The 25,362-nt window shown below is 41.5% G+C and overlaps 3 protein-coding genes across 3 annotated transcripts in view; 1 reads left to right on the forward strand and 2 right to left on the reverse strand.

Annotated features, from left to right (window-relative positions):
- The window catches only part of lims2 (LIM and senescent cell antigen-like domains 2), a 31,566-nt gene extending 30,223 nt beyond the window's left edge, over nt 1-1,343 (reverse strand). Inside the window, exon 1 of the mRNA XM_038720238.1 lies at nt 1,172-1,343. Coding sequence (XP_038576166.1) covers nt 1,172-1,200 — 29 coding nt within the window. The 5' untranslated portion in view covers nt 1,201-1,343. The remainder of the gene's footprint in view (nt 1-1,171) is intronic.
- A 3,352-nt stretch (nt 1,344-4,695) lies between these two features.
- LOC119903673 (GRIP and coiled-coil domain-containing protein 2) lies at nt 4,696-24,912 on the reverse strand. The gene is given in 25 exon segments (XM_038719897.1): nt 4,696-6,489; nt 6,847-7,048; nt 8,682-8,821; nt 9,117-9,344; nt 11,534-11,742; nt 12,002-12,178; nt 12,824-12,945; nt 14,780-14,917; nt 15,052-15,129; nt 15,340-15,440; nt 15,921-16,083; nt 16,537-16,641; nt 16,910-17,074; nt 18,091-18,210; nt 19,144-19,242; nt 19,526-19,626; nt 19,795-19,858; nt 20,574-21,953; nt 21,955-22,430; nt 23,195-23,699; nt 23,856-23,960; nt 24,062-24,141; nt 24,238-24,322; nt 24,465-24,526; nt 24,888-24,912. Coding segments are annotated over 25 exon segments (5,004 nt in total). The 3' UTR covers nt 4,696-6,415.
- On the forward strand, nt 7,113-8,418 carry tmem223 (transmembrane protein 223). The gene is given in 2 exon segments (XM_038720242.1): nt 7,113-7,750; nt 7,753-8,418. Coding segments are annotated over 2 exon segments (822 nt in total). The 5' UTR covers nt 7,113-7,503; the 3' UTR covers nt 8,328-8,418.
- Nucleotides 24,913-25,362: the final 450 nt, after the last annotated feature.

Consider the following 25,362-nt stretch of genomic DNA (forward strand, 5'->3'; position numbering starts at 1 on the left):
GATAACGCTGGAATACGTGTGGATGTATTCACCAACACCACCTTACAAGCTTTAACAATTGAATGAATCAAGTGAAAATAAATGCAGTGTGATTATCAAAGCAGAAAGCATTCAAATGCCTTAATAATGCAATAAAATTGTATCCTCCCAAGAGGGAGTCTAATTAGCTCTAAAGCAACACACACACAGCAAGTATGAAAGAAAGAAGAAAAGGAGTAGCTTGAAGAAACAAAAAGAGGTTTAGTTTCAGATTCCACACATGTATTGACATATTTTATTAAAACCTACTGGCAACAGGGAGGATACCTTTTCATAAAGGAATTATGCAACAGAATCTCTGTTGCTTCTTGGATTTCCTCCTTGCAGACAGTTTTGGTCTACATGGGTTAGAAATATTAAATCCAACTTCAACTAAACAAAACTGTAGGCCTACTGATTTTCCTGAAGTTGTATTTTAATTATTGCTAATGTATCTGACATTTATGCTAAGGTAATGCTGCATATTAAGTTTTTTTGCATTGTTAGCAACAATAATATTTAAATATACATTATTTTCAGACCTGTTGACCCTGCTGTAAGACATCTACATGTAACGTTAATCTAGAAAACACATTATTTTAAGATAAACTTCAACGGACAGGTTCTTCTCAAACCAAACTCCATTCAGAATTTTGTCATTTTAACTGAACGACAGTTTAACAGGTCTGTACGTGTAGGTTTTACTTCTGCATACATCTGATAAACAGTTTACTATTTCAAGAAAAATGTGACCTGTGCACACACACAGTAACCCGCCAACTAAAAGCATACATCAATAACACAGTGGAGGGCGCCAGCGAGCAACTTTAAAACCAAATTGAGATTGAAGCTAACGTTACAACATTAAAGTTCATTAACGACGTTAGCTACACACAGCTGTGTTACTAACGGACTTAACTTTCCGGGATAAAAGCAAGTTTCTGCGATGCACATAACCCAGGGTTTTGTAAGTGAAACGCAATATTAACGTAGGAGATTTTTATATGGGTTTATCATTACAGTTTTCCAGGCCCATGAGAGAGTGGAACAAACCGGGGCTGTGTTTCTTTTTCTTTCAGCGATAAACTGTCATCTTCACAACTTATCAGGCAACTGTCTCTTTTCGGGAAACACTTTTAAAGTTCTCACTCACCCGTTTGTCATTTCAGTAATGCCGAGCATCGCTCCGCTCCCTCGCAGACCAGGCTTGTGTATTTATGACTTCAGTTGCAGATGTCCAGATGTTGTACAGTCTGGGATGTATCGTTAGTTTTCACACAGAGGAGCAGAATGGCGAAGACGGGCCTCGCCTTCCACCAACCGTCAAGACGGACTCAACCGATTACTGCACTTCCGCTTCTAACTTCAAAGTAAAACAATAAAATGTCTGATGAATCCAACTGTCAAAATACATACTAAATAAAATAATAATGTAAAAGTCTATTCTGTCATTAAGATTTTTTATAACATAATTGACCCAAAATAATATATAAAGTATAAAGGAATGTCATTATAAGAAATAACATGTTAAAGAATTTGAAAATATAGCCTATGTGCATGTGCCTGTTATTGGCACAATATCTTCAGTTTATTCTTTAGATAATGCCATAAATTATTATGTTTTGGTCTCAGATCTGTTCAACAAGCTGTCTTGTAATCAGATATGCACAAAAGCACATTAATCTAACATGAAATACATGTACATTACTGCGCAAAAGGTTTTGGGAAAGTGTAAAAACATTCTGTAAATTTAGAATACATGAGACATGTAACAGATTATATTTATCAATTGACAAAATGCAAAGTGAGTGAACAAAAGAAAAATCTAAATCAAATCTAAATCAAATCAATATTTGGTGTGACTACCCTTTCCCTTCAAAACAGCATCACTTCTTCTAGGTACACTTGCAAAACGATTTTGAAGAAACTCAGAAGGTAGGTTGGCCCAAACTTCTTGTCCAACTACTTTAGGCAGCTTCATTGCTTTTCTTATCTCATTTAATCCCAGACAGACTGATGTTGAGATCAGGGCCCTGTTGGAGCATACCATAACGTTTAGGTCTCCTTGTTCTTCTTCACGCTGAAGATAGTTCTTACTGGCTTTCAGTGTATGTTTGGGGCCGTTTTCATGCTGCAGAATAAATCTGAGGCCAAACGGATGCCTCTCTGATGGTATTGCATGATTACAAAGAATCTGCACTTCTCAGCATTGAGGAGACTAATAATTCGGACCATATCCCCAACTTCGTTTGCAGAAATGCAAGCCCAAACTTGCAAAGAACTTTCACATGCAGACATCTTTCTTGTACCGTTCTCCAGCCCTCCGCGGTACAAGTTCCTTCTGCCAAATATTTAAAATGTTGACTCATCAGTCCAGAGCACCAGCTGCCATATTTCTGCACCCCAGTTCCTATGTTTCCCTGCATAGTTGAGTTGCTTGGCCTTGTTTCCATGTCGAAGGTGTGCCTTTTTGGGGATTCTAGGAGGAGGTGATTGAGAGGACCATATTGTCAACATGTTACAGGTACACAAACACTCTGGGCAAGTAGTCAGTCCATAAAACAAACTCTTAAAATTAATTAAGCGAAATCTGTGCTTTTATTTTGAAAACCACCGGGTCAATGTCCTGTATTTCTGTGTCTCTGTGGCAGCTTCTCATTCAGTCTGTGAGCTTCCACCGCTGGAGAATGACTATATCGGGTTTGCAGCAAGAAAACGGCAAGACCCGCCCTGCCACCTCCGTGCAAGATGTTGTTTGTATCAACAGATTAAACGCGTATTACTGGATTTATGCAGGCTGCTGCTCCTGCATCCTCTGTGGCCTTATAATATCACTTAGCCTACACATGAAGCATCAGTTTAGGATATATGGAAAGTCTCATTTTCTGGCCACCGGAAACTAAACAGAAGTTCAACATGGCGAGTGGATGCCGTGGAGAAAGCTGCCCCACACACCAGCAACTTAAATTGTAATAGTGAGAGAATTTTTGAAACCATCAACATGTTATCACAGACATGTTATGATGGAAAGAATTCGCCTTCTTACTACTGCTGCTCTGCTAAAGAAGATGATAGAATGAAAAGCAAAGAATCATTAAGAAATGTATCAGATAACAGCGAGGTGTTAATGAAGGTGCTGCTCCCCAGGGAGCTTAGAGCTTACAGTAACATGTTTACCATTCCTTCCGGTGGCAGATACAGAAGTCCAGCTATTATTTGTTGTTTCCTCCCCTGGCTGCGTCATGATACTAGAATCACATATATTTCCTTAAAAGGAAAGCCCCTACACCCCATTCCCTCCTTATGGAGGGATGAAGACTTTCATAGCACGGAAAGAAATTAACAACTACAGGGAAAATATGGATACACCAGGTCACACAACAATCAGCTTTCCCGAAATTGAGAAACTCGATGTCTCCATGAAAAATGTGGGCTACCCGTGGAAATGGTACAAATAAAGGTATAAATAAGGTACTGCCCCAGTGGCAAGTATTTTGTACCATATCATGGCAAATTTGTGCTCAGTACGTTTTATCACATTTGTGAAATCAAATGTTCATTATCTATCACTTTTTCAAACTTTCAAAATTTAAGTCATAATTTGTGGCAGTATCACATTAAAACTGACAAACATTGAAACAAGCAAAACTCAATCAATAAAGGATTTCATATTTCTTATATTAATGTAACACTCCACTGTACAATATACACTTCCCTGGCAGTATCAACAAATCAAATATAAGTATAAGATATCAGTATAACACAATAGTTTTAATAGTACATCTTCATTTTATCATTGTAAAGATCAGTGTCCTTGTCCATGCTATCAGGTAGCACATGCTCCCCATGTTAACAATACAAACATACTCATTTTAACCACAAGTGATACAAAGTTGGCTTTGTGGGCGTGGATCACACTATATCTTTAACTTTACAACTGAACCTAACACCATGTTATCTGAATCTCTGTGCCTCTTACTCTGTCCCCTTTAAAAGATCCATTTAGGTTTGAGCGCCCAGTGAAAGTTCGGAGAAGCAAATAACGTGTCTGAGTGTGCAATGCTACAACTATTGCACATATTCAGATGTCTTCATTTAGCCTAGTCAATGCTCATCAGTGTTGTTTCCAGGATAAATTAGTTTATTCGCTGTGAAATTCTTATACAGCCAGTCTCTAGCAGGCTTCAGTCTAAATATAAAAAAACCCCATCTTTTTTGTTTTTTCTTGTTTTTTGATTCTGAAAACAAAAAGAAAAAAGGGATCTGAACCGTGTGAGTGTACACGGATCGCAAGGGCCTTAGAATTCTTCATCTCAGAGGTATACACAGAAACAGAAGTCAGGTTCAGTCTTGTAAAGTAGCTCAAGGACTTCAGAGATCTGATTTTCATCCGAGTGTTTGAACCCCCCTCACAAAAACACCAGTGCCTAAAATATCTGCCAGTTCCTAAAAGCTGGGGACCCATACTATATGTTACTTACACAAAGATTTGGGCTAATAAACACTTCCGGATTCACAATTGGGCTCTATAGGCTGGTCAAGCTGCTAATTAAAATACTATGACCCTTTGAGGGTACATGGCAGCAGTTGAACCTAGAGAACATGAATGGACCTCAGCTGTATGACCTTCGTATCAAAATATGAATAAATAAGAAGGTTTAATGCAAAGTAGCCGCAAACATTCTTATCCACGCTGACTTTATTTTAGTTTACAGTTGGAAATAACCAGGAAAAAACAAGAACTGCCTTTGAAATAAATTGCTCTGCAGTGATTTAGTTAACACACATTAAACGCTCTTTCATTCTTATACAGATAAGATTCTACACTAGCGTCTAGTCACATTAACCATCATAAATATAAACCCCTTTGATAAAAATACATTCACTTGCTTAAGGAATCACAAAAAGCTGCCACTGGAATGAGAAATTTAACAGTTAACTTCATCATTGGTAGGACACAAGCAAAAATATATTAAATCAACGTAAGAGCAGGTGGATGTGTGTTTAACAGGGAGGGGGGACTTCTGTGCAGAAATTTCTTTTCCCCACCTCCACAGGGAGGTCAGAGGTCATAGTAAGACACATTAAATGCAGCACCCATGGGTCTGATTGGGAGTCTTGCTCAAGGACACTTTAGCAGGGTGGATGTTCTTGCTTTCATGGTGGCCGTCCTTCAACAAGACAGCCTTGCAGATGGAGTTGCAACAAATCTTCAAACAACAGCACAACTGACAAAACCAAAAAGTACAAGACAAAATACAGAACTACAATAACAGTTTGGCATTAAATAATAACAACCACAACAAACAGTAACAACCAATTACACAGTAACCAGAACAAAATCAGAAACCAACTGTCAGTACAGGATATAATTAATCAAAACCCATGGATTGAAACTTAAACTGCTCCTGAGGCATTAGTGAACAACTGCAGAAGTAGTATAAATATATAAATGATATTATGATAATGTTCTGTCAGTCACCTTGGTCAGGTAAACCTGAGAAAGTAGAAACGCACTCCTTTGTACTTGAAAGACTTAAACGGACCACTCAGGAGGTTTAGCATGTATTTAACATTGCTGCTGATTGTTTTCTAAAGCATGCTGCATTTTCTTAATGCCTTTTTTCTACCTTCCAGGCAACAACTAGTAACAACTTAATTTTCATACTGCAAGGAATGGGGGAAAAATGGCTGCCACTAAGGTAGTAAAAACACTTCAGTATGCCCTTGAAAAATGTTCACAAGACACATAAAGCAGGTGTGATTTGTACTAAAAAAAGCTCAAACTCGAGTATAGTCCTTTAAGTGTACTGCACTACAAAGTACTACTACTACTGAAAACTATAATCAAGTAATCTCATGTCATTAACTGCACCCCTTGATTAATTCCTCCTGCCACAATTTGTGCACCTTATGTGCATTATACAATGTGATTATAACATAACATAAACATAATGTATTATATCCACGGACATTTTTTTTCATAGTGCTAATGATGCCTTTTAATGCCATATGAGCTCCACTTCAAGTAGGTGTAACCCTCATGTCCAGTAAATGTAAATACAATGTCAATAGTAAGGAAGACGGACATTTTTCACAGTTAACATTCATTGGTAAGAGACTAATGTAACTATTGCACTGCAAACTCAAATCAATATTCGTGTCGAATGTTTTGGTTTCATCTCTACCACACGCTGCCATTCTTTTCTGATACATTCCTCGGGCCCTTCATTTGAGTTCCCAAAATGATGTAAATGCCCCAGTTAACATCACACGTTTGCCAGCATTTCGAATGTACTGCATCACTGCTTAGTACAGGTTTTCACAGAAAATAAGGCCCAGTAACGTCTTAGCGCTGTGCTTCTATTGTTTTTGTTGGGTTGGTTGATCATCAAGTCTATCTGATCCCAGACCAGCTGTGGAGATACGAGGTCCAACCTGAGCCCCGAGCCCCGGACCCCTCTTCCTCACCTGCACAAAGGAGATCAAAGCACACTTGGTTATAAATGATGGATATTACTGACAGTAAATCCTATAGCACTTCAATAACAGGGAGAGAAAGGTGTGTGTGGGAACATAACCATGATTAACCATTTATTGGAACATGTGTGTGCTCTCAGATACTGTCTGTGTGCATTGCTGTGTTGTTTGTGTGATACAGTTAATTACAGCTACAGATTTGTCAATGAAGCAAATCACATTTACTCACAAATACATACACACCTATTGTATATGACATATTGTATTTTAGGTGCACTGGACAAAATCTGTAGTGAGACGCAAAGCAGTATGTTTCAATTTTATAAAACCTGTTCAACTAGTACATACCATGCGCAATGGCAGCCAGTTTGCTTTTCTCCTCCGGACTGAGCTGCAGCATTGTGTGAATGACGGGCAGAAGCGCCTGCCTCTCGCTGCCAGACTGCAGGAAGATGAACTGCAGCAGGACGTTCTTCAGATACTCCAGATTGGCCACGCTCTTCTCCCTCTCCTGGTTTCGCTCTAGACGCCGCACTTCACTCTTTAACAACTATGGGGTAGAACATATCAGGCACCTTAAATAACAAAACCCGGTGCTTTTGCAAAGTCTCTGCATATAAAATTAATAGCATCCCAAAACAATGCATACCAACCAACACATCAATCTCTGACTAAATAGGCTGTCTGACAACATGGAGGCAAATAATGACAAAGAATACATCATAAACCTCTTCTTACACCGTGTTAACCTATTATTAGATTAATAAGTTTTGTTGGTTTTAAGAGCAAAACGCGATCTTTACACCAGCGGCAACCCATTTTGGTCAGCGCTGCTTTCCGTAACTTTACGCCCTACGTCACACAACAAATATGGCGGCGCAGCGCTCCAGTATGTTGGGAGAGAAAAGTTAAAACAAGCGTTATTTAACGTTTTCTGAACGTATACTGTCGCGTGTCTCTGGTTTAATAGTTGTAGCAAACGTAAAGCCATTTATCGCCGTGAAAATGGGCTTTGAGCGTTTGCTCTGCGGGGCACTGGACTGTTACTCCGGACAGTTTCGACTCGTTAACATTCAGCTTAAAGTCAGAGTCTTTCAAAATGCGTCGATGTCCACGCAGAGTTCCCCGAGCACGTCAGACATGGTTAACCGGTTTACAGCTGTAGCAGGTCTGTGCAGTAGGATATTTGTGCACACAAGCCGCCCCGGTGCCGCTCACAGACAGCTGCCTGGCCGCCGGAGCCTCTGCACCTCCGCCAGCCCTCCAGAGACGTCACCCTGTTCGAGCACGACAGGACCCGCTTCTTCCGGCTCCTCTCGCTCTTCTGCGGCGGCCAGTTTCTCTTCTGGACATACCTGGCCCACTTCGCTTACACCGGTCTCAGAGACACAAAGGGCGCCGCAGAGAAAGGAAAAGCCAAGGCGACCACCACCACCACCACCACCGGGCTGGCTGGGATGTGGAGTTTTGAGATGAACCTGGGGTCAAACACCTGGAGGTACGGCTTCACGCTGGGATGCCTGGCGATAGGAGCAGGGATGGTCGGCCTCGGGGTTCTGTTCTGCCGGCGCTCTGTCAGCCAGGTGGTTTTACACCAAGGTGGGAGGATGGTGACAGTTTCCACACAGTCACCTTTGGGACCAGGCCGAGGACGGAGAATAACAGTCCCGCTGTCCCAGGTGGCCTGTCATGCTCACAGGCAGGAGTCCCCCTCATTCATCCCCCTCAGGGTCAAAGGACACAAGTTCTACTTTCTCCTGGACAAAGAGGGGACCCTGAACAACTCTCGGCTGTTTGATATCACTGTTGGGGCTTACCGGCCAGTTTAAGTTATTACACCGTTGCCAAAACTGTTGGACACCAACACTGATCCACATGCAATTTTACATGGCTGCCAAATAAATATGTCAGTTTCTGTTTGATTGTCTCTCTTCAATTAAATACAATCTTTCAGATCAAATAAGGAAATTAGGTTAATTTACGCATACTATCTGACATGACATAGCCATGTTGTTGATACCATCACAGTGAGATACATTTAAAGAGGGGTTTTAAAATAGATTCATGAAATATATTGAAAAATATTTCATATTTTAAACGATTTATTAAATTGTAATTAAACTGACAAGAAAATTAAATGAATTAATGTCTTTGTGCTATGTGTGTAGTGCATATATACATACAGTGATCTGCTCCATGAGAACCGCATTGGTGGCCTCAGTTTCATGTAGGAGGCTGTTCATATGCTCCATACTGCGGGTGGCTGTGCTCAGCTTTTGACTTAGCTCTTCTTTGGTAGGCTCCACCGTCCACACAAATGGCTCTAAACCAAAAACCAAAGACACAGGTTTAAAAATCTTGGTATGGGAAGAGAAGCTGGTTTTGCTCAGTTTGGGCCTCAAGTAATCATACATAGCATAGATGATCACATTTGAGTCACTTTCAGAAATGCAGTAGGTTGTTTTAAAAACCATATATGGTTTCCTTGCTGTTCTTGTTTTTGATCACCATTTTGGGTCAGATATTGAATTTTTTTAACTTGTGAGACAATTGTATGTAGACAATGCTTTTATAAACTGAGTAACTGCCACAAGGTGCACCTCTTCATTCAAACACACCTTGTTTTGGGTCTGGGGACGTGAGAAGCTGCTCCAGAGAGAGCAACGGCGTAAGAGCAGGAGAGGAGCTCTCCGTCTCAGTGGTCTCCATGCCCTCGCCCTCCTCCCTGGCCATAGACTGGAGGTCGTTGAGGGCCATTAGTCCCAGTCCCGCCTGGTTCTGATCTGCACTTCTACGCTGGGGGTCTGAGGACAGCGGCTTACGGCCGGACTGGATCGACACAGAACCTGAAAGAGTGATAGATGAATACAAACACATTAAAAAGCAGACAAGCAACAACAACAACAAAAAAAAACTACATTTCAAAATAAAAGTATGTTCAGTTAAGGGTGAGTTGCTTAAACTAGGATTAGCTTTAAAACTGGATAAAATAATAAGTTATCTTATAATTAGTCAAGCTTGAAACCTACTAAAAGTATCAGATACCATAAACCATTATTTAAAGAGGTGCTCATTTATGCTAATTTTCAGGTTCAAAATCTTAATTAGGGGTTGTACCAGAACAGGTTTACATGGTTTAATTTTCAAAAAAACACCATATTCTCATACTGCACATTAGTAATCATGTCTTATACAGAATGTTGTTACACTGATAATTATTTTTAATTTAAATCATAAAATAGATCAAGTTTCAGCTATGACCAGTCCTATTCACCACTGGTGTGGAAACCCACCCTTAATGTACTGCCATTAATTATATAAACTGTTTATTGTATTTGTTAAGTTCAACACAAAATTATTTGTTATTTATTTGCTGCCTGATGTTACCCAGTTTGAAAGTTGCATATACATTTTTTGGATGTCTACTTTGTCAAAGAGCACCTCTGGACTGCCTGTGCTGAAGCAGTATGATCAATACTTTACCACATAAAACAGATTCCCTACTTAATTGAACACAAAGTTGTGAGTCTGTGTCCTTCTTCAATGTGACATGAAGAATGGGGCACCAGACACACTCTGGTATTAACCAGTTCAGCTGGCATAAACAATGACCGCAAATGTGAAGAGTGGTTGGCGAGAGAGAAGGGTGAGGCACTTTAGAGAGTAGGTGGACATAAAAGAAGATTGTGATCAATGGACCTGGAACTGAACCAAAAGACCAGACAATACCCCAATCCCCTCACCTTCCCACCTCCAGGCTGGTCCTCTACCTCCTCTCCCTGAGCGGATGAAGGAGAAGAGCAAGACGCTGAAGTCCTGCTACATGAATGTATCAGTTTCTGTGTGTGTAAACGCATCAAGAGTTTGACCAGATGTTGTAGTCTGATCAGAATTTAGAATAACTAACAATTAGGCCTGATGGCATGAGGCCAGTAGGAAAGCCTGGTTGGCACCTAGAGTTCACTGTGCCATTCAGACAAGTGTGGAAAAATCTTCTCCTGTCACATCCTCCTTATTAAGTGCTTTAGGATGTGCACAGATCTAATGAATCAAAAAAGTTACAGCCTCGACACTCAGGAGACCAGATTCAGTATAAATCAAGCTGTAGTCGTAAAAGAAAGCTACGAGTGAAAAAAGGACACCAATTCATAGAATGAATTTCCTGGACATGATATAAACCACAGGTAAACACTGACTCTTTGCAGAGACACAACAGTCAGCAACATAGAACAGCAGCTGCCTCCACTGGTTTATAACTTATAAAACACTGTTTTTGGAATTAATATTCATATTTATTTATGTACTGTTGATTTGTTTAGGAGTAAATGGAACAAAACATGACAATGAACATAGATCAGTTTGACTGTACATTACAGCTCATTCATAAAAGATATATATGAGGCCAGTATAATTGTCCCGGGGCCAGCAGTTTTATGACCTCCCTGCCAGTAAAACACACCACTGTTGAACCCTTTTGCGTTTTAACTGCCATTAAATCCAAATATATTGGTAAGAAGGCTTATACGTGATGTTCAGTAATGGCTACTATTGGCCCTGTACATCGGGCCAGTCCTGGCGTGCATGAGGAGCCGCTAATGAGGAGTCTCTCCAGATGCCACAGTGAGCTGTTTGCCACACTGAGAGGTGGGAACAGAGCTGAGGAGCCTCGCCAACACCTGGCCATACTGAAGAGACAGAGAACACGAACACACACACACACTCTCTTTCCTTTGCTTGTCAAATGTGTGTATTTGCTGTTTGACTCTAGAGGGCAGCTGTGTGGGAGGTGATGAATGAGCTTCCAATGCTGCTCTGTCAATAAACACACCAACACACCCTCTTCCTCTGTTCTCTCCCGCTATTCCTCTCATAGAAAGCCAGAGTAAACAAGATGAAGCACTCTCTTAACACTTGATGCTTTGATGGACCTCTCTATACGACACCATTCATGCACACCGTGAGCTTACTGCGGTCTGTTTGAGCAATATTCTTCAACCATTTTAATGGATCGAGTTTGTAATTTCGTAATGCTTACTGCTCTGGCTCTGCAGGTTGAAGAGTTGCTCCTCGACGCGGGTCAGCTGGCCCTGCAGGGTCTCCACAGTGGCCCGGTGGTCGTCCTGCAGCTTCCTCATCTGCTCCCTGTAGATCTGGCGCTGGGCCTCGACCTGGGAAGACAGGTCGGCCTGAGCCTGGGACAGATCTGACCGCAGAGCCACGTTCTCCGACTGCACCGACATCAGCCTGGAGGTGGAGACAGAGAGAGGGGAAATTAAAGGAAGAATTTAGAGACTCCTCATTTAGTAGAGAATCAGTAGGAATGGCATATGACAGGAAAGTGAAAAGAAGAGTGAAAACTATTTTCCAGGTCAAATCAGTTTATAATAGATAAATTGTTCTAATAAATCATAAAGGCAAATATGAAGTGTGACCGAACATTCGATATATCAACATGGTAGAATGGTCAAGTTCAATTGTTCAAGACAGGGTCCAGCCAGCTCACCTCTCACGGAGCTCAGCCTCCTTGCAAACTGTTTCCTGGAGGATTTTGTTGTGTCTCTCCAGCAGAGTGTCGTGTTCGGTCTGGAGCTGCTGCAGCTCTGCTGTGCTGCTCTGGAGGCTCTGCTGGCTCTCTGCCAGCCTGGACCTCAGCTGCTCTACCCGAGAGGACAACTGCTCCCTGCCAGACACACCATATATTACTATATTCATATATCACTCTTACAGTGTTGACCGACACATGCTGCTATTTAGTGTTCACTTTTAATATGGTTCATAGCTGCAATTCTGCCCACCATCTGTCTGCATGTTTTTCTGCCCTCTCAAGGCCAAAAATGTATTAATGCATCTTTAAGGGTGTTTGAGGATATTCACATTCTGGGTGGCCAGTGAAGGAACAGTCCTTTTAATAATCAGAAGGAGGTTTATTGCCGAGTAGTGTTTTACACATACAAGGAATTTGCTTTGGTGTTAAGGTGCTACACACAGACAGACATACAGCTGACATAAATAGATGTCGATGTAGATAATACACTGTCTCCTCAATTTCAAACAGTGACAGGGTTATAATTCTGCCACTGTTGACCCAATATACTGTAGATGTGAACACCCTCAAATTAAAGCTGAGATTCATCCTGTTAACCATAGAGTCAACATTTTACTTAATATCCAATGTGCTGGAGTACAGAGCAAGCACAACAACAACAAAAAAAAAAAACTGTCCACTGTAGGTTACAAACAGGATGCAATTCACCATCACCCTTTCCGATTGCCTCCCTGCGTCTTCCTTGGTTGTGTGTATTATTCATACTGGTATTGTCCTTACCTCTCAAATTTGCCAGAGTCTCCTTCACCCTGGGCAGTCGTCTTGCTCTTCTGCTGTTTGAGCACATTGTGTACTCGCACCTTGTAACTCTCAAACTCCCCAGCCGTTGCCATAAGCTCAGCCTGGAATCAAAACAAAGATTAAGCAGATATATACGGTGACGCACAGGTGACCCAAGGACATAAACTATATTTTTATTGGTTTAGTTTTATTGTAGACATCATTTGATGTTTGTCCAAATGGACAAAGACCTGTATGTAGTGATTATCATTTATTCACAAATTACGTTTCACATAATGCATCATATAGTCACCACCCCACTGCATAACCCTTTCTCCTATTTGATCTAATTGTTGATGTTCAGCCCACTTCAGCACTAACATTCACTGCACCCACTCACCTATTTCTGGACAAACACCAAAAGGTTTTTAATGATGTGTGTCTGTCCGTGCAAATGTACATATAAAATTTTCTTGTGCCACATTTCTTACAAGATCCCATATTCGCATTATAAGACTCAGATGAGCTATCTTTACACTTTTAAATACTTTTACATTTCTCATCTTTCCCACATAGTGATTTTCATGCACTACCCCTTTGCCAAAAACAGGTGGTTTAAACCATCCAGCAGCGATGCACTCTTTCATTCATTAACCTATATAAATATCGCCATTAACAATGGGCCGAAACACTTTTCACACAGGGCCATGCAGGTTTGGATTCTTTCATTTAAAAACTTATGTGTTTCCTTGTGTTATCTTTGTCTAATATTTCAATTAGTTTAATGATCTGAAACATTTCAGTGTGACAAAAGTGCAACAAAAAAATAAGAAGTCAGGAAGGGGGCAAACACTTTTTCACACCACTGTACGTGTTAACGCGAGTGCTGATTTAAGAGAAAGGAGAAAGGGGTGTAAGAGGAATAGAAGAATGGGGGTCAGTACATGACACAACACCTACACAGATTTTGATTAATGCGATGTAGAAAATATTATAAACCTCCAAGCTAGACCTGTTAAGACAGGAGTCATTAGCTGACCCCACAAGTGTTCACTTCCAGCTCTAGTTATTTCTCACTTGTAACTGCCCTTTATAGAGAGACAACTGTTAGACTGATAAGGTAGAGACAGTAGCTCAGGCATCAGGCTAGCAGATATCAATCTTCTCTGGGAATCTGGCAAGTTTGAGTCTTACAAGAATGTTTACAAAAACATACTGGCTCCACAGATTAGAGTACAACTCATGAATAGTACTAGATTCAGTATGACAAAGCGTTGGAGTCTAAACATCAGATAGATTTGTTGTTCTAGGTTACGCCCCGCTAAAGATGATCTAAGAGGGAAAACCTACAAGCACTATGGTGGAAGACAGAAACATAAAAGGGACAAAAGATCCTTCAGATTTGGATTGTTTGTTTTCACATATTGTATGCTGGCACTGTATCTCCTCGGCCAGGTGCAATAAACCATGTTGTGCTAGTCTCCGAAACTTCTTCATCAAAACTAAACAATATTTCTTCAACAATTTCAGCTTCTTAATTAGGAGAACTTTACTTAAATAAAAGTTGTTGCCTCGGGCATTTGGAGCTTATGAGACATTTTTACAATTTATTTTAGATTGTGAAGACTAAATGATTAATCAAAAATAATTGACACATTAATAATGAAAATATTCAAGAGTTGCAGCCCCATTTAACATCAATCTGTAAGTACTGAGCACGAGCTGGTGCAACATTCACTTAACTTCATCAACGCTGAAAGTGTGCTCTTATCATTTCAACATCTCAGTCTCCTGCTGATGTGCTCTTATGCAATGCACTTCACTCATTCTGGTGGAGCAGTTCAGAGGTCAGTGTGTGTATTCTGTATGTAGTCTACATGTACGTGTGAAGAGGAAGATTGGTAGATCCTGAACAAAAGATCAAAAGAAGAAATAAAACATTGAATGTGTGTGTACCTTAGTAGTGTCTCTCTCCTGCTGCAAGCTGTTGATGTGTTGCTGCAGGGAGCTGCTGGTTCTTTGTTGCTGTTCCAACGCAGACCTCAGTTGCTCCTGCAGACGATGGCGCTCGGCCGCCAGCTCGCACACCTCGATCTCAACGCACAAACACACGGCACACACTTTAATATGTGACTTGTGCAGGACTGAAATGTTTATTTGTATAACTATATATATTATCAAAAGGGATCACTGGGAGACGGTTTGCTGAGAAGTGTTGGCTGTGTTACCTTGGAGCTTTCTAGCTGCTGTTGGTTAGCCTCCAGCTCTCCTTTCAGAGAAGCCTGCAGCACCAGGAGGGAGCTCTCCTGCACGTATGCACACACAGTGAACACTGAAATGCATACACCCATATATGCAAACATGGCAACATACGCAAAATGATTCACTATTCCCAACATCTTCGAGGCATCTCCAACAGTTATTTCCACATATCGTTGCATAACACTATTTACATTCATCAGGCAGCAATGTTACACAGCAAAAGGAAATCCTGTGAGATGCACGCACACACACACCTGTTTCTTGGCATCGGCTAAGTCTTTTTTGGTCTTCACCAGCAGCTGTTTCATCTTGGAGGTCTTCTCCTCCCCCTGGTCCAGCTGGGACTTCAAAGCCTCTGGAAACACACACACACACACACACACACACACAGAGACAAATAAAATGGTTTAGGTGAAATTTATGCTGCAGTATTTTTATTTAAGGACACTTTCTTCAGTATTTTAGGAGTGGTGACGGAGCAGTGGATAAGATGCCTGCCTTTGGTGTGAGAGACCCGGGTTTAACCCCTAGTTGCTCCAGAGGTGTGCGACCTCTGACATAATTAGCAATTGTAAGTCGCTTTGAATAAAACCGTCAGCTAAATGAATAAATGTATTTTGCCTTCATTACACAGCTTGACAGTGTGGAGCAACAGGAAACATGTAGAGAGACAGAAGAATGACGTGCAACAGAGGCCCATGTAGTTGCTTGGTAGACAGTGAATCACTAAGGCGCCGCAGGAATAACAAACTAGGTTGGAGCAAATCCCAGGCGACACTGTAGAACTTGTAGAAGTATTAATCTATGTGATAAAGTGTAAATGTCTAAAACATACCGATTTCTTGATTGAGCGTGTCTTCCTTCTGGGTCAGTGTGTTTATGTGGGCCTTTAACTCCTCAGCACGCTCATCTTTATCTAAGAGTTTGGCGTTGAGTTCTTTCACCAGGCGTTCGTAGTCGGCCATCTCCATGTCCAGCAGAGAGCTTTGCTGTGCCTCCTAGTGGCAGAGCCAATATGCTAAATCATTACAGGAACAAAGCTAAAACATCATCTCCCCGTCAGTCAGGTCATGTATCTCAAACTTTTAGGGGAAGAAAATACGTGGTTTGTAATTAAAAACTAATTTTAATACTTAAAAATACATTTACAGTGTCCTGCAAATAAGAGAAATATTTGTTTGTTCAGTATCAACCTCAAAAGTAATGCATTTGCTGGGTTGTACTAACAATGTGACAAAGTCAGACTTCCCGGCAGCTTCCGTGTACACTACTGTACTATGTAGGTCTCCACTAATGGAAAAGAAACAACAGCTCTTGTGCTGTGGGCTACAATTGCTCTCTTTCTCTATGAGAGGTGCTGCTGTTGCTGCAGGCCGCCATCACCAGCCAAGTCGCTTGACTGGACAGGCCCTCAGAGACACACTAGTATCTGAGAAGCTGTGTGTGTGTACCTTGCGTAGCTGCTCCAGCTCCTGGGCAGTCTGCTGAGACTGCTGCTGCTGCTTGCGGAGCTGGGCTGTCAGCTCTTCTACCTCCTTCTTGGCAGATGACAAGTCCTAGGGAGGCAAGCACACACGCACACACACACACGTTGAAAGGTTTTCAATATGTATATACTGTATGTTTTATATTGTTATATCAAAAATTTACAGCAGTTTCAGTCTTAAGACTGGTTTATTCAGATGTGAGGAAGCCTAAAGTATTTGTAAAATTGCTCTGTCTAACGTTTCGCCCTCTGTGTGGTTATTTTATAAATAGGGCGCAGAGGATGGCATTATTAGTACACACAAGTAATACAAAGAATCCATCTCTCCTTATTTCTACCTTGATCTTCTGTTCTTTCATAGTTCTCTCGGCCAGCAGGTCTCTGTCCAGACTGGCGGACTGTCTTTGCAGCTCCTGGTTTTGGGCTTCCAGCTGCCTCACTGTGTTCCTCATGGTCTCCACACTAGCCAGCAGGTCCTCCTTCTCACTGCTCAGTGTCTCCGTCTGTAAAAGCATAAAAATTTCATGTTACTATCCCTGTCAGGTGATGGACTTCTCAGGAAAAAGGAGTTTACTGGTAGAGAGAATGTGATTTAATGATATTTGTGAAATGAACAAGGGTGAGGCAACTTAGTTAAAGATGAGCTATAAAATGCTATTTATATTCAGCTGTCTTTTATCTGACAAAATTCATCAGTTTTTGTGATTTCACTGTCAAGCGTATCTAGGGACTACTGATTATATGATATTCTATGATCTTTTAAAACCCCACTGAAAAGAAGTGGGATCTCACGCAAAGAGAGAATGCTGTGTTTTACTCATTTCAGATTTTCACCAGGAAATGCACATTTAGGCAAATGCACCACACCTGCATGGACACATGTGACACATTTCAAAGTCATTCATGCAAAACTGACAGCGTTAGGCTCTGAGGGATTTCTCTGCAAGGAACACTGAACCAGCAGCAGCAGCAGCAGGAGCAGGTACCTCCCATCATCTGTCAGCCAAACACTGAAACTATGATTAGTAAACAGAGATGTCCAGACGTAGTCATAGATCCCAGACGAGCTTTCAGTCTCCCCCCCACACCACCCCCGAGACCCATAAGCGCACACAAGAATAAACCTGTGCCTCAGAAAATGGTGCTGCACTCGCACACAGCAGATGGAAGCTATACTCCGCTCCATTTACCTGCCTGTTGTTCTCTCATTGGAAAGGAACAGTTATGAGCTTTGGGAGAGGAGTGTATTTATATATAAACAAAATCTCTCCCTAGCTCACCAAGTCACATCTGATGGGCTATTTGTGTGTTCCGGGCTGTCAAGCATAGCAGGGTAAAGTATCGCTGGCTAAAATGACTCACTGTAAATCAGAAGGGGACTGAGTTATGCGAGACGTATTGGAGAGATGTATTCCCGGACAAAGTGGCACTGCTAAGATTTACTGGCGGGTGAGAGCAGTTTGTGTGCTTGTTAGTGGTAAAGCGTGGGTGTGCGTGATTGAGTGTGTATCTGCGTTACCTGTGTGACAGCACTGCTGAGTCGTTTGGTCAGCTCAGCGATCTGTCTCTCGGCCTCCTCCGCCTTCTCTCTCTCCTTATCCAGTTGCTCCGTCTGCCTGTCGTAATCTATCTGCAGGTTCTACACACACACACACACACACACACACAGACATTCATTCATTACTGGAAGCCGGGTTGAACAGCTCAGTGAAGGAAAACACTATGCATCTCAGATATCAGCAGCGTTTATATTTGCGTACGGGACAAAACTCTCATTAGACACAACAGAACGGTTTCTCCTCTAATGGAGAAACAGTCGTAAAGCAGAATGCAGCTTGAGGGCTGTTTATGAAGACCTCTGGGAGTGACATCATGCAAAAAGTCTGTTTCAAAGTGAGTCAATTAGCAACATATCAGGAAAGTATACAATTTGTCAAACTGTCAACTTCATTTTGGGTCAGGCTAACCCGTGCGTCTCTTTTTAATAAAAATGTCTAACTTAAATTCAGATGGCGTGACACATTTGATATACCTGGACACCTGTTCTGCCATTTTCAATGGAGGAAAAGGCACAGTGTAAATATTGCCTTCTGTTGTCTATATTCTTACCTGTCAAACAATAAGCAATATGGATTACATTATATAGTTATTGGTGCTATATTATAGAATCTACCTTAAATATTATTAGTTTTTCAGTTCATCACTTGGTACATCAACTGAAATACTTACAGTAAAATATGTATTCCTACTACACATTATGTTAAATAACAAAGCTTTCTGAGCTGATTCACAGCTTACTACACAATAGCGCAGTGATAACAAGTCATTGTCAGTGGTTAATAATTAAAGTGATAGCAACACAAAATCTTATTGTCCTATCTTTGGGTGGTGATGGGGCAGTGGATAAGACACATGCCTTTGGTGTGAGAGACCTGTGTTCAACTGTGTCATAATGCATGGCCATCAACCTGAAAACTGACACTTAACAACAGCTTTTCCAAAAAATGTCTTTGTGGAAATAACTTTTAGTTTACTTCAGTAAAATGTTCTTCTGTCCCACATAGTGTCCTACCTTGTAGCCTTCAGCACCATGGATGATATCTTTCATGGAGCTGCTCACTTTCTCTCTCTCTGCTTTCAGGGATTCTACTTCCTCTTTGAGGGTTGCAACCTGGAGAAAAAAATATTATGGACTAAGCTGTGAACAATCACTAATCTGCACACTGAGGAGAAAATCTATCCGTCTGTTTATCAAGTGTCCTGAACATGAAACACTTCTGATAGTTCTGATACTATGCACTTTATAAAGAGTTGAAAGCTTTATGACGTTATAATTTCTTTCAATTACAACTGAGGTTATGTTTCTGTTTCCTGACTTTGTGTAAAAACCCCTGCAACATGTTAATTCCTTTGTGTTTACATTAGCAATTTATAAATGTCATGCTTCACTTTACCTCTTTCTTACTAATGTCCAGCTCCTTCTTCGCTTTAATGGCGACTGCCTTGATTTTGTTCATCTTCTCATCCTTTTCTTTGTGCTCTTTCTCCAGGAGAGCTGAGGGGAGCAGCAGTTACAAGGTCTGAACTTACACTCTATAATTTATCACTGGTTCCAAAGGACAAGGCAAACAACAATGTTTTTGAAGGATGATATTTTTTGTAAATTAAATTTGAAATATTAGTTTATTTCATTAACTAACATGGACAAGTGTCACATACATACCCATTTTCTTTGTGATCTCACTCGCAGCATTTTCCTCAGAGGACGCAGACTGTGCGGCAGACTCCTGAGAGAGTGACAGAAGAGAAAGAGAGGAGGAGCAAAGAGCAGAAAACAGAAGAAAAAACAAATCAATCACCAGTGTTTTTTTTGGTTTCAAGCTGCATCTAATATTTTTCAGAATTTTCCACAAAAGAAACATTCTCCAAACATCAATAGTATTCCTGGTAGAGTGGATAACCCTCCTAGAAACAACTGCAATATTTCTAGAGTTGCAACAAACATTTTATTTATCTATCAGTTAATCTACCATGTTGTTTATAAACTGAGACAGCTGTTTAGTCTACAAAGTGTAAAAAAAATATTGCCAAATGACTGCCTACAGGATTCCCATGTGGATGTTTTAAAACTGCTTGCTTTTTTGACCAGTCAAAAAATTTAATAAAGCAAACAAAGACCTGTAAATGTAAGCTGTTTTACTTGCTAAAAGACTTACGTGCAAGTTTAAAAATTTCTGATTTTGGCAATTCCAAATGGTGGTTTCAGAAAAGGCACCGTTACAAACAGCAATGCACTCAATCAATTGTTGTGGCTGCATGATCACGTGTAATTAGGCAGTTAAAGTAAAATATGGTCAATCACATTCTTATAATTATATAAGAATATTTAGTAGTGAATATAATCAGTTATTATAATCAGGACAACCTTAACTGTCTCATTCACATTTCTTGTGGAATAACATTATTCTAAAAAGAACCTGACACATCAGGAGCTCCACTCACCTGGAGAGAAGCCATCTCGGTCCTCAACTGAGAGATGAGGGAATCCTTCTCCGTCAGCTGGTCTTTGAGCTCTCTTCTCTCTTTCTCCACATTCTCCATTTCCCCTTTCTCCGTCTCCTCCTTCTCTTGAGTCACGAGGGAAATGTGAGCCAGCAGTTTCTTGTTCTCCTCATTAACCTTCTCATTGGCTGACTTCATATCCTCCAGGTCTTTCTGCAGGCCTTCGGCATCCTTCACCACCTCCTCCAGGTTCTTTTTCAACATGTTCCTCTCCTGTTCCAGGTCTGTGATACGAGCCTGGAGCTCCCGTTGCACCTCCTCTGATGTTATCACCCCTTGAGCCTCCTCAAGACTGCTCCTCAACAGGCTCCTCTCCTTCTCCAGCTCATCTACGCGTGCTTGGAGCTCCTCTACTCCTTCGTAGGAGTTTCTGAGTATCTCTGACTGATTTTCCTCTAGTGCTCTGATGGTGGCACGGGCCTGCTCTGCCTCTTCTGCCAAAGATTTCAACTTTGACTCGAGGTGATTCTTTTGAGATGTCTCCAGCTCTAGCTGAGCCTCCAGGGCTGCCAGCTTTGAGCCCAAAAGCTCCCTTGCTTCCTGGGCTTTGGAAGATCCCTCTTCCAATTTCTGATGGAGGTCAGCCTTTTCTGTGGAGAGGTCTTTGATGGCCAGCTCTAAAGCCAAAACTGACTCCTGCCTTCTTTCCATCTCCTCTTTCAGGCTCTGTGTGTTTTCCCTCTCATCTTTAAGATGTTGCACTACAGCCTCCTTCTCTTTTGTCAGGCTTTGCAACTCCTTCTCTTTCTCTTCCACCAGTTTCTCAATTTCTTTCGCTCTCTCATTCAGCATCTGCATTTCCTCTTCTCTGTGCTTAAGCTGGGAATGTATTTTGTCTCGCTCTTCAGTTAGCATGTTGACTGTCTCTTTTAAGTCTTGAGTCACATTTTCCTTCATCTGCAGTTGGGAGAGGATCTCCTCGTTCTGCCTGGTCAGTTCCTCCACAGATTGCTTCAACTCACAGGCTAAAGCTGCTTGTTCCTCCACAGAGTACTGGAGTTTCTGGCCCTCACCTGTGGAACCTTCAAGTTTCAGATTCAGGTCTTCTACGTTCTTCATCACAGTGTTTTTCTCCTCTGTAACCGCTTTCACCCTCTCAGACAGATCATCCCTCTCCTGGCTAAGTTCTTTGATTTTGTCTTGGAGCTCCCGTACAGTATTGGCCCCTTGCTCCTTCATGGCTTTGTACTGAAGAACAAAATCTTTTGTCTTCTCACTCAGTTCAGTCTCAAAACCTTGCAGTATGTTTCTCATGTGTTGACACTCAGCCAGGGCAGAGTCTCTCTCTCTGGTCAAGGCCTCACACTGGCCTTAAGCTCCTCTGCATTCAAGAGGTTTTGGTCCCCAGGACTGATAGTAGAATCTTTTGATTCATATGGGAGAGAGTCCTCTTTATCTTTGTGTGCTTCACTCTGTAGCTGGAGCTCCCCTTGGACTCTTGTTGGTCAGGATGCACGCCTATGACTTGGTCACTGGAAGAACCTTCCCGGTTCAGCTGCAATTCATTGATTTTGAACTCCAGCTCTTCTCTCTCCATCTGGAACTCCTCCTTAATCCTCTCCAGGTCCGCCTCAAGCTCACCCTTCACATTACTGAGCAAGGTGAGCTCATCCTGTAACATGGTGTTCTGCGCTTGAAGTTCTTCCAAGGCTGCACTCAGTCTTCCTGTCTCGGTCTCCTCTCCATCACCGGGATAGGAATCACCCTCACTGCAGCCAGACAGCTCCAGCATTTTGGCGATCCCTGAACCGCGGGCAGGTTCCTCGTCCTCCTCTTGCACATCCTGCAGGTAGCTGTCTGGAAAGATATGGAAGGTGTGCAGAATTTAGCAGCATCTAGAGGTGAGGTTGCAGATTCCAACCAACTGAGAACCCTTCCTCACCCTCCTGTTCCAAGCGTGTAGGAGAACATACGGTGGGCCCTAAACTCAAGCAAAACGTGGAAGGCCCTCTCTAGAGCCGGTTCCAATCCACAGAGGAGGACCTGATCCCTCTGTAGATATAAAGGGCTCATTCTAAGGTAACGAAAACACAACGATTCATATTTTCAAGTGATTATACACGCATGAGGGAGTGTGAGAGCGATAACACCAAATTTAACACACCTGCTCCCCATTTACAGGTGAGACCTTCTAACACGAGTCACATGACACCGGGGAGGGAAAATGGCTAATTGGGCCCAATTTGGACAGTTGGGGGTGTACTCACTTTTGTTGCCAGCGGCAGACATTAATGGCTGTGTGCACTCACTTTTGTGAGATACTGTATATGACAATGAAATTATAATATTAACGTCTCATTTGTCATTAATTAATTAGTTTATGCCATAGCAGGGAGCATAACCAGATATAATATATATATATATATTTCAGCAAAATGTGTGGACAGTCAATCACACAAAAAATATTCAGTTGATGAATCAGTAATAAAAATAACCCTTTGGTGCATAGACTGCATTTTTGCTTGGACTTGTGAAATCACATGCAGGAAACAGAGAGTAGATGTTCACTGTGACAGACCTAGACCCTGTTCCGACCTCTGTCTTGTGAAGGGCTGTCATACCTTTCAGAGCGAGCTGCTCGGTCAGCTCATCGTGGAGCAACATCAGACGCTCCCTCTCCATTTCACAGTCCTCTTCCAGAGCCCTCATTTCCTCCTCGTGCTGCAGACTCTTCTGAACCAGCTCCTCTTTCAGGTTCTCCACCTCCTGCTGGGCCTCAGTCAACTTCCTCTGGTAGCTCTCCTGCACCTCATCGATCTCCTGAGATTTTCGCTCTTGGATCGCTTCCAGTTCAGCTCGAACGGTTTCCAGCTGAGCTTCTAAGCGACGGCTGACTTCTTCAGCGCTCTCTTTTGCGCTGGCATTTTCAGCCAAGTGCTCCCTCTCTCTTTCACTCTCCCTCTTCCTGTCACTTTCTTCACGCTCTTTCAGTAATTTCTGGAAATAAGACACTTCTTCTTGGTGTTTATTGTTGGATTCCTCAATGCTGGTCTCTAGGGTCTTGATCTTCCTTTGGTGATCTTTTATTACATGGTCAAGCTCCCCTTGCAGCACCGCTAGATCTTCCTGCACATAATACCAGTTATTTTGGTGTGTTATGACAATCGGGTTTCATATTAACATACATGCATAAATTAATGGACTTTACAATTACACACAGAAATGTTATAGTGTATTCAGAGAAACCTTTACACATCATACAGTATGTGTGTTGTATTTCACCTTGGCTTGTTGCTTAGTCCTCTCTAGTTCTTTATGAGACAATGTAAGACTTTGCTGAGTTTCTGCCTTCTCCAGTAGTAAGGCATCCATCCTCTCAGTCAGCTCCTATTATACACACAAACACACACACGATTTGAATGATACAGCATGTTAAAAGAGGAATATTTATAGCAGACATATGATGAGATGCCACCCTACAAACACACCTGTATCAGAGTGGAGTCATCTGAACTGCTGTTAATGTTTTTGGATTGCTGTTTGAGGGATTCAACTTCTTTTTCCAAATCTGCAAAGGGAAATAATGTCACATGCGTGTACACTACTAGCCCACAGAACCAAAGCATCAAATACTGTTACAGGTTTTTATAGCATTTATAGCTACCTGCACACCTGCCCTTCATCTTTTGCATGGCAGCCATCTGCTTCTTGGCAAACTTGATAAGGTCATCTTTGGACAGTGTGTCCAGCTGAGAATAAGACAATAAGAAAAGAGAGAAACATGAATCTAAAACACTACAATCTAACAATGAATATTGTTAAACAAACACAAACATTTACAGATATGCAATTGCCTCTCTGAGCTAAAATGTGCTTGTGGATGTGCAGTACCTTTGACTTGGCTGCACCTGCTGGGATGGAGCTGTAGACTCTGCGCTGGTACCACCAGTGTCCTGTTTCAGCAAAAGGAAAAAGGAAGAAATGACAAACATAACTAGGTACAGAGTTCAACTAACCCATTTATGGTCAGGTATGCTGTGTTTCTTGTTGTGTTTTTGACTGCTTGATGTAAGACCTGCCCTGAGAAAAGACCAGTCTTGCAGTCAGCACAGTATTTCCCTTGAAAAATTATTAATTTAAAGTTGCAATTGTTGATAGAGCATGTTTTTAAAGGTTTTATGCTTTCTTTAGAAGCCACTTTTCATTCGGCATACATAAGTAGCTTAAAAAAGGTTCGTCTCTCCCAGTGTCAACATTTACACAAATACACTGGATGGCTAATGCGAGCAGCCTCCACGTATTCGGAAAGCTGACTTTGTGAAATACGGTTAGGCGACATGGTTAATATATTTCTGTTGTACCAGAAGAATATAACGTTAACGCGTCAAACGATTGTCATGTTCTAACTACCAAGTAACATAACGACATTAAGCGCATTTAAATAGTGAGGTTAAGGTTTTGAAAGCAGCAACGGAACATGCACGTGTTGCCAGACCTGTTTCATCCCCTTTAAACGTGATTATCTTAGCGTCGCAATTACAAACGACAGAGCATTGTATTATCAGCTAACTTGAAGATACACGTATTACTAAGTTGTGTGCAGACTGGCTAAAGCTAATTCCACGATACTGAACATTTAACGTTAACTTACCTCCATCTTAGTCGAAGTTCAGCTACTTTTCAGTCGTCTGACAAACACGGAAAGATAACCGGTAAGTCGCCCGGACAGATTCAAAGTTATATCTAAAATATTTTCCAATTTCTTGACGATTTAATACAAAAACATCCC

Source organism: Micropterus salmoides, unplaced genomic scaffold, assembly GCF_014851395.1.
Source record: "Micropterus salmoides isolate LMB-PRFRI ecotype aquatic unplaced genomic scaffold, ASM1485139v1 Ms_hic_scaffold_15, whole genome shotgun sequence".
Classification (NCBI taxonomy): domain Eukaryota; kingdom Metazoa; phylum Chordata; class Actinopteri; order Centrarchiformes; family Centrarchidae; genus Micropterus; species Micropterus salmoides.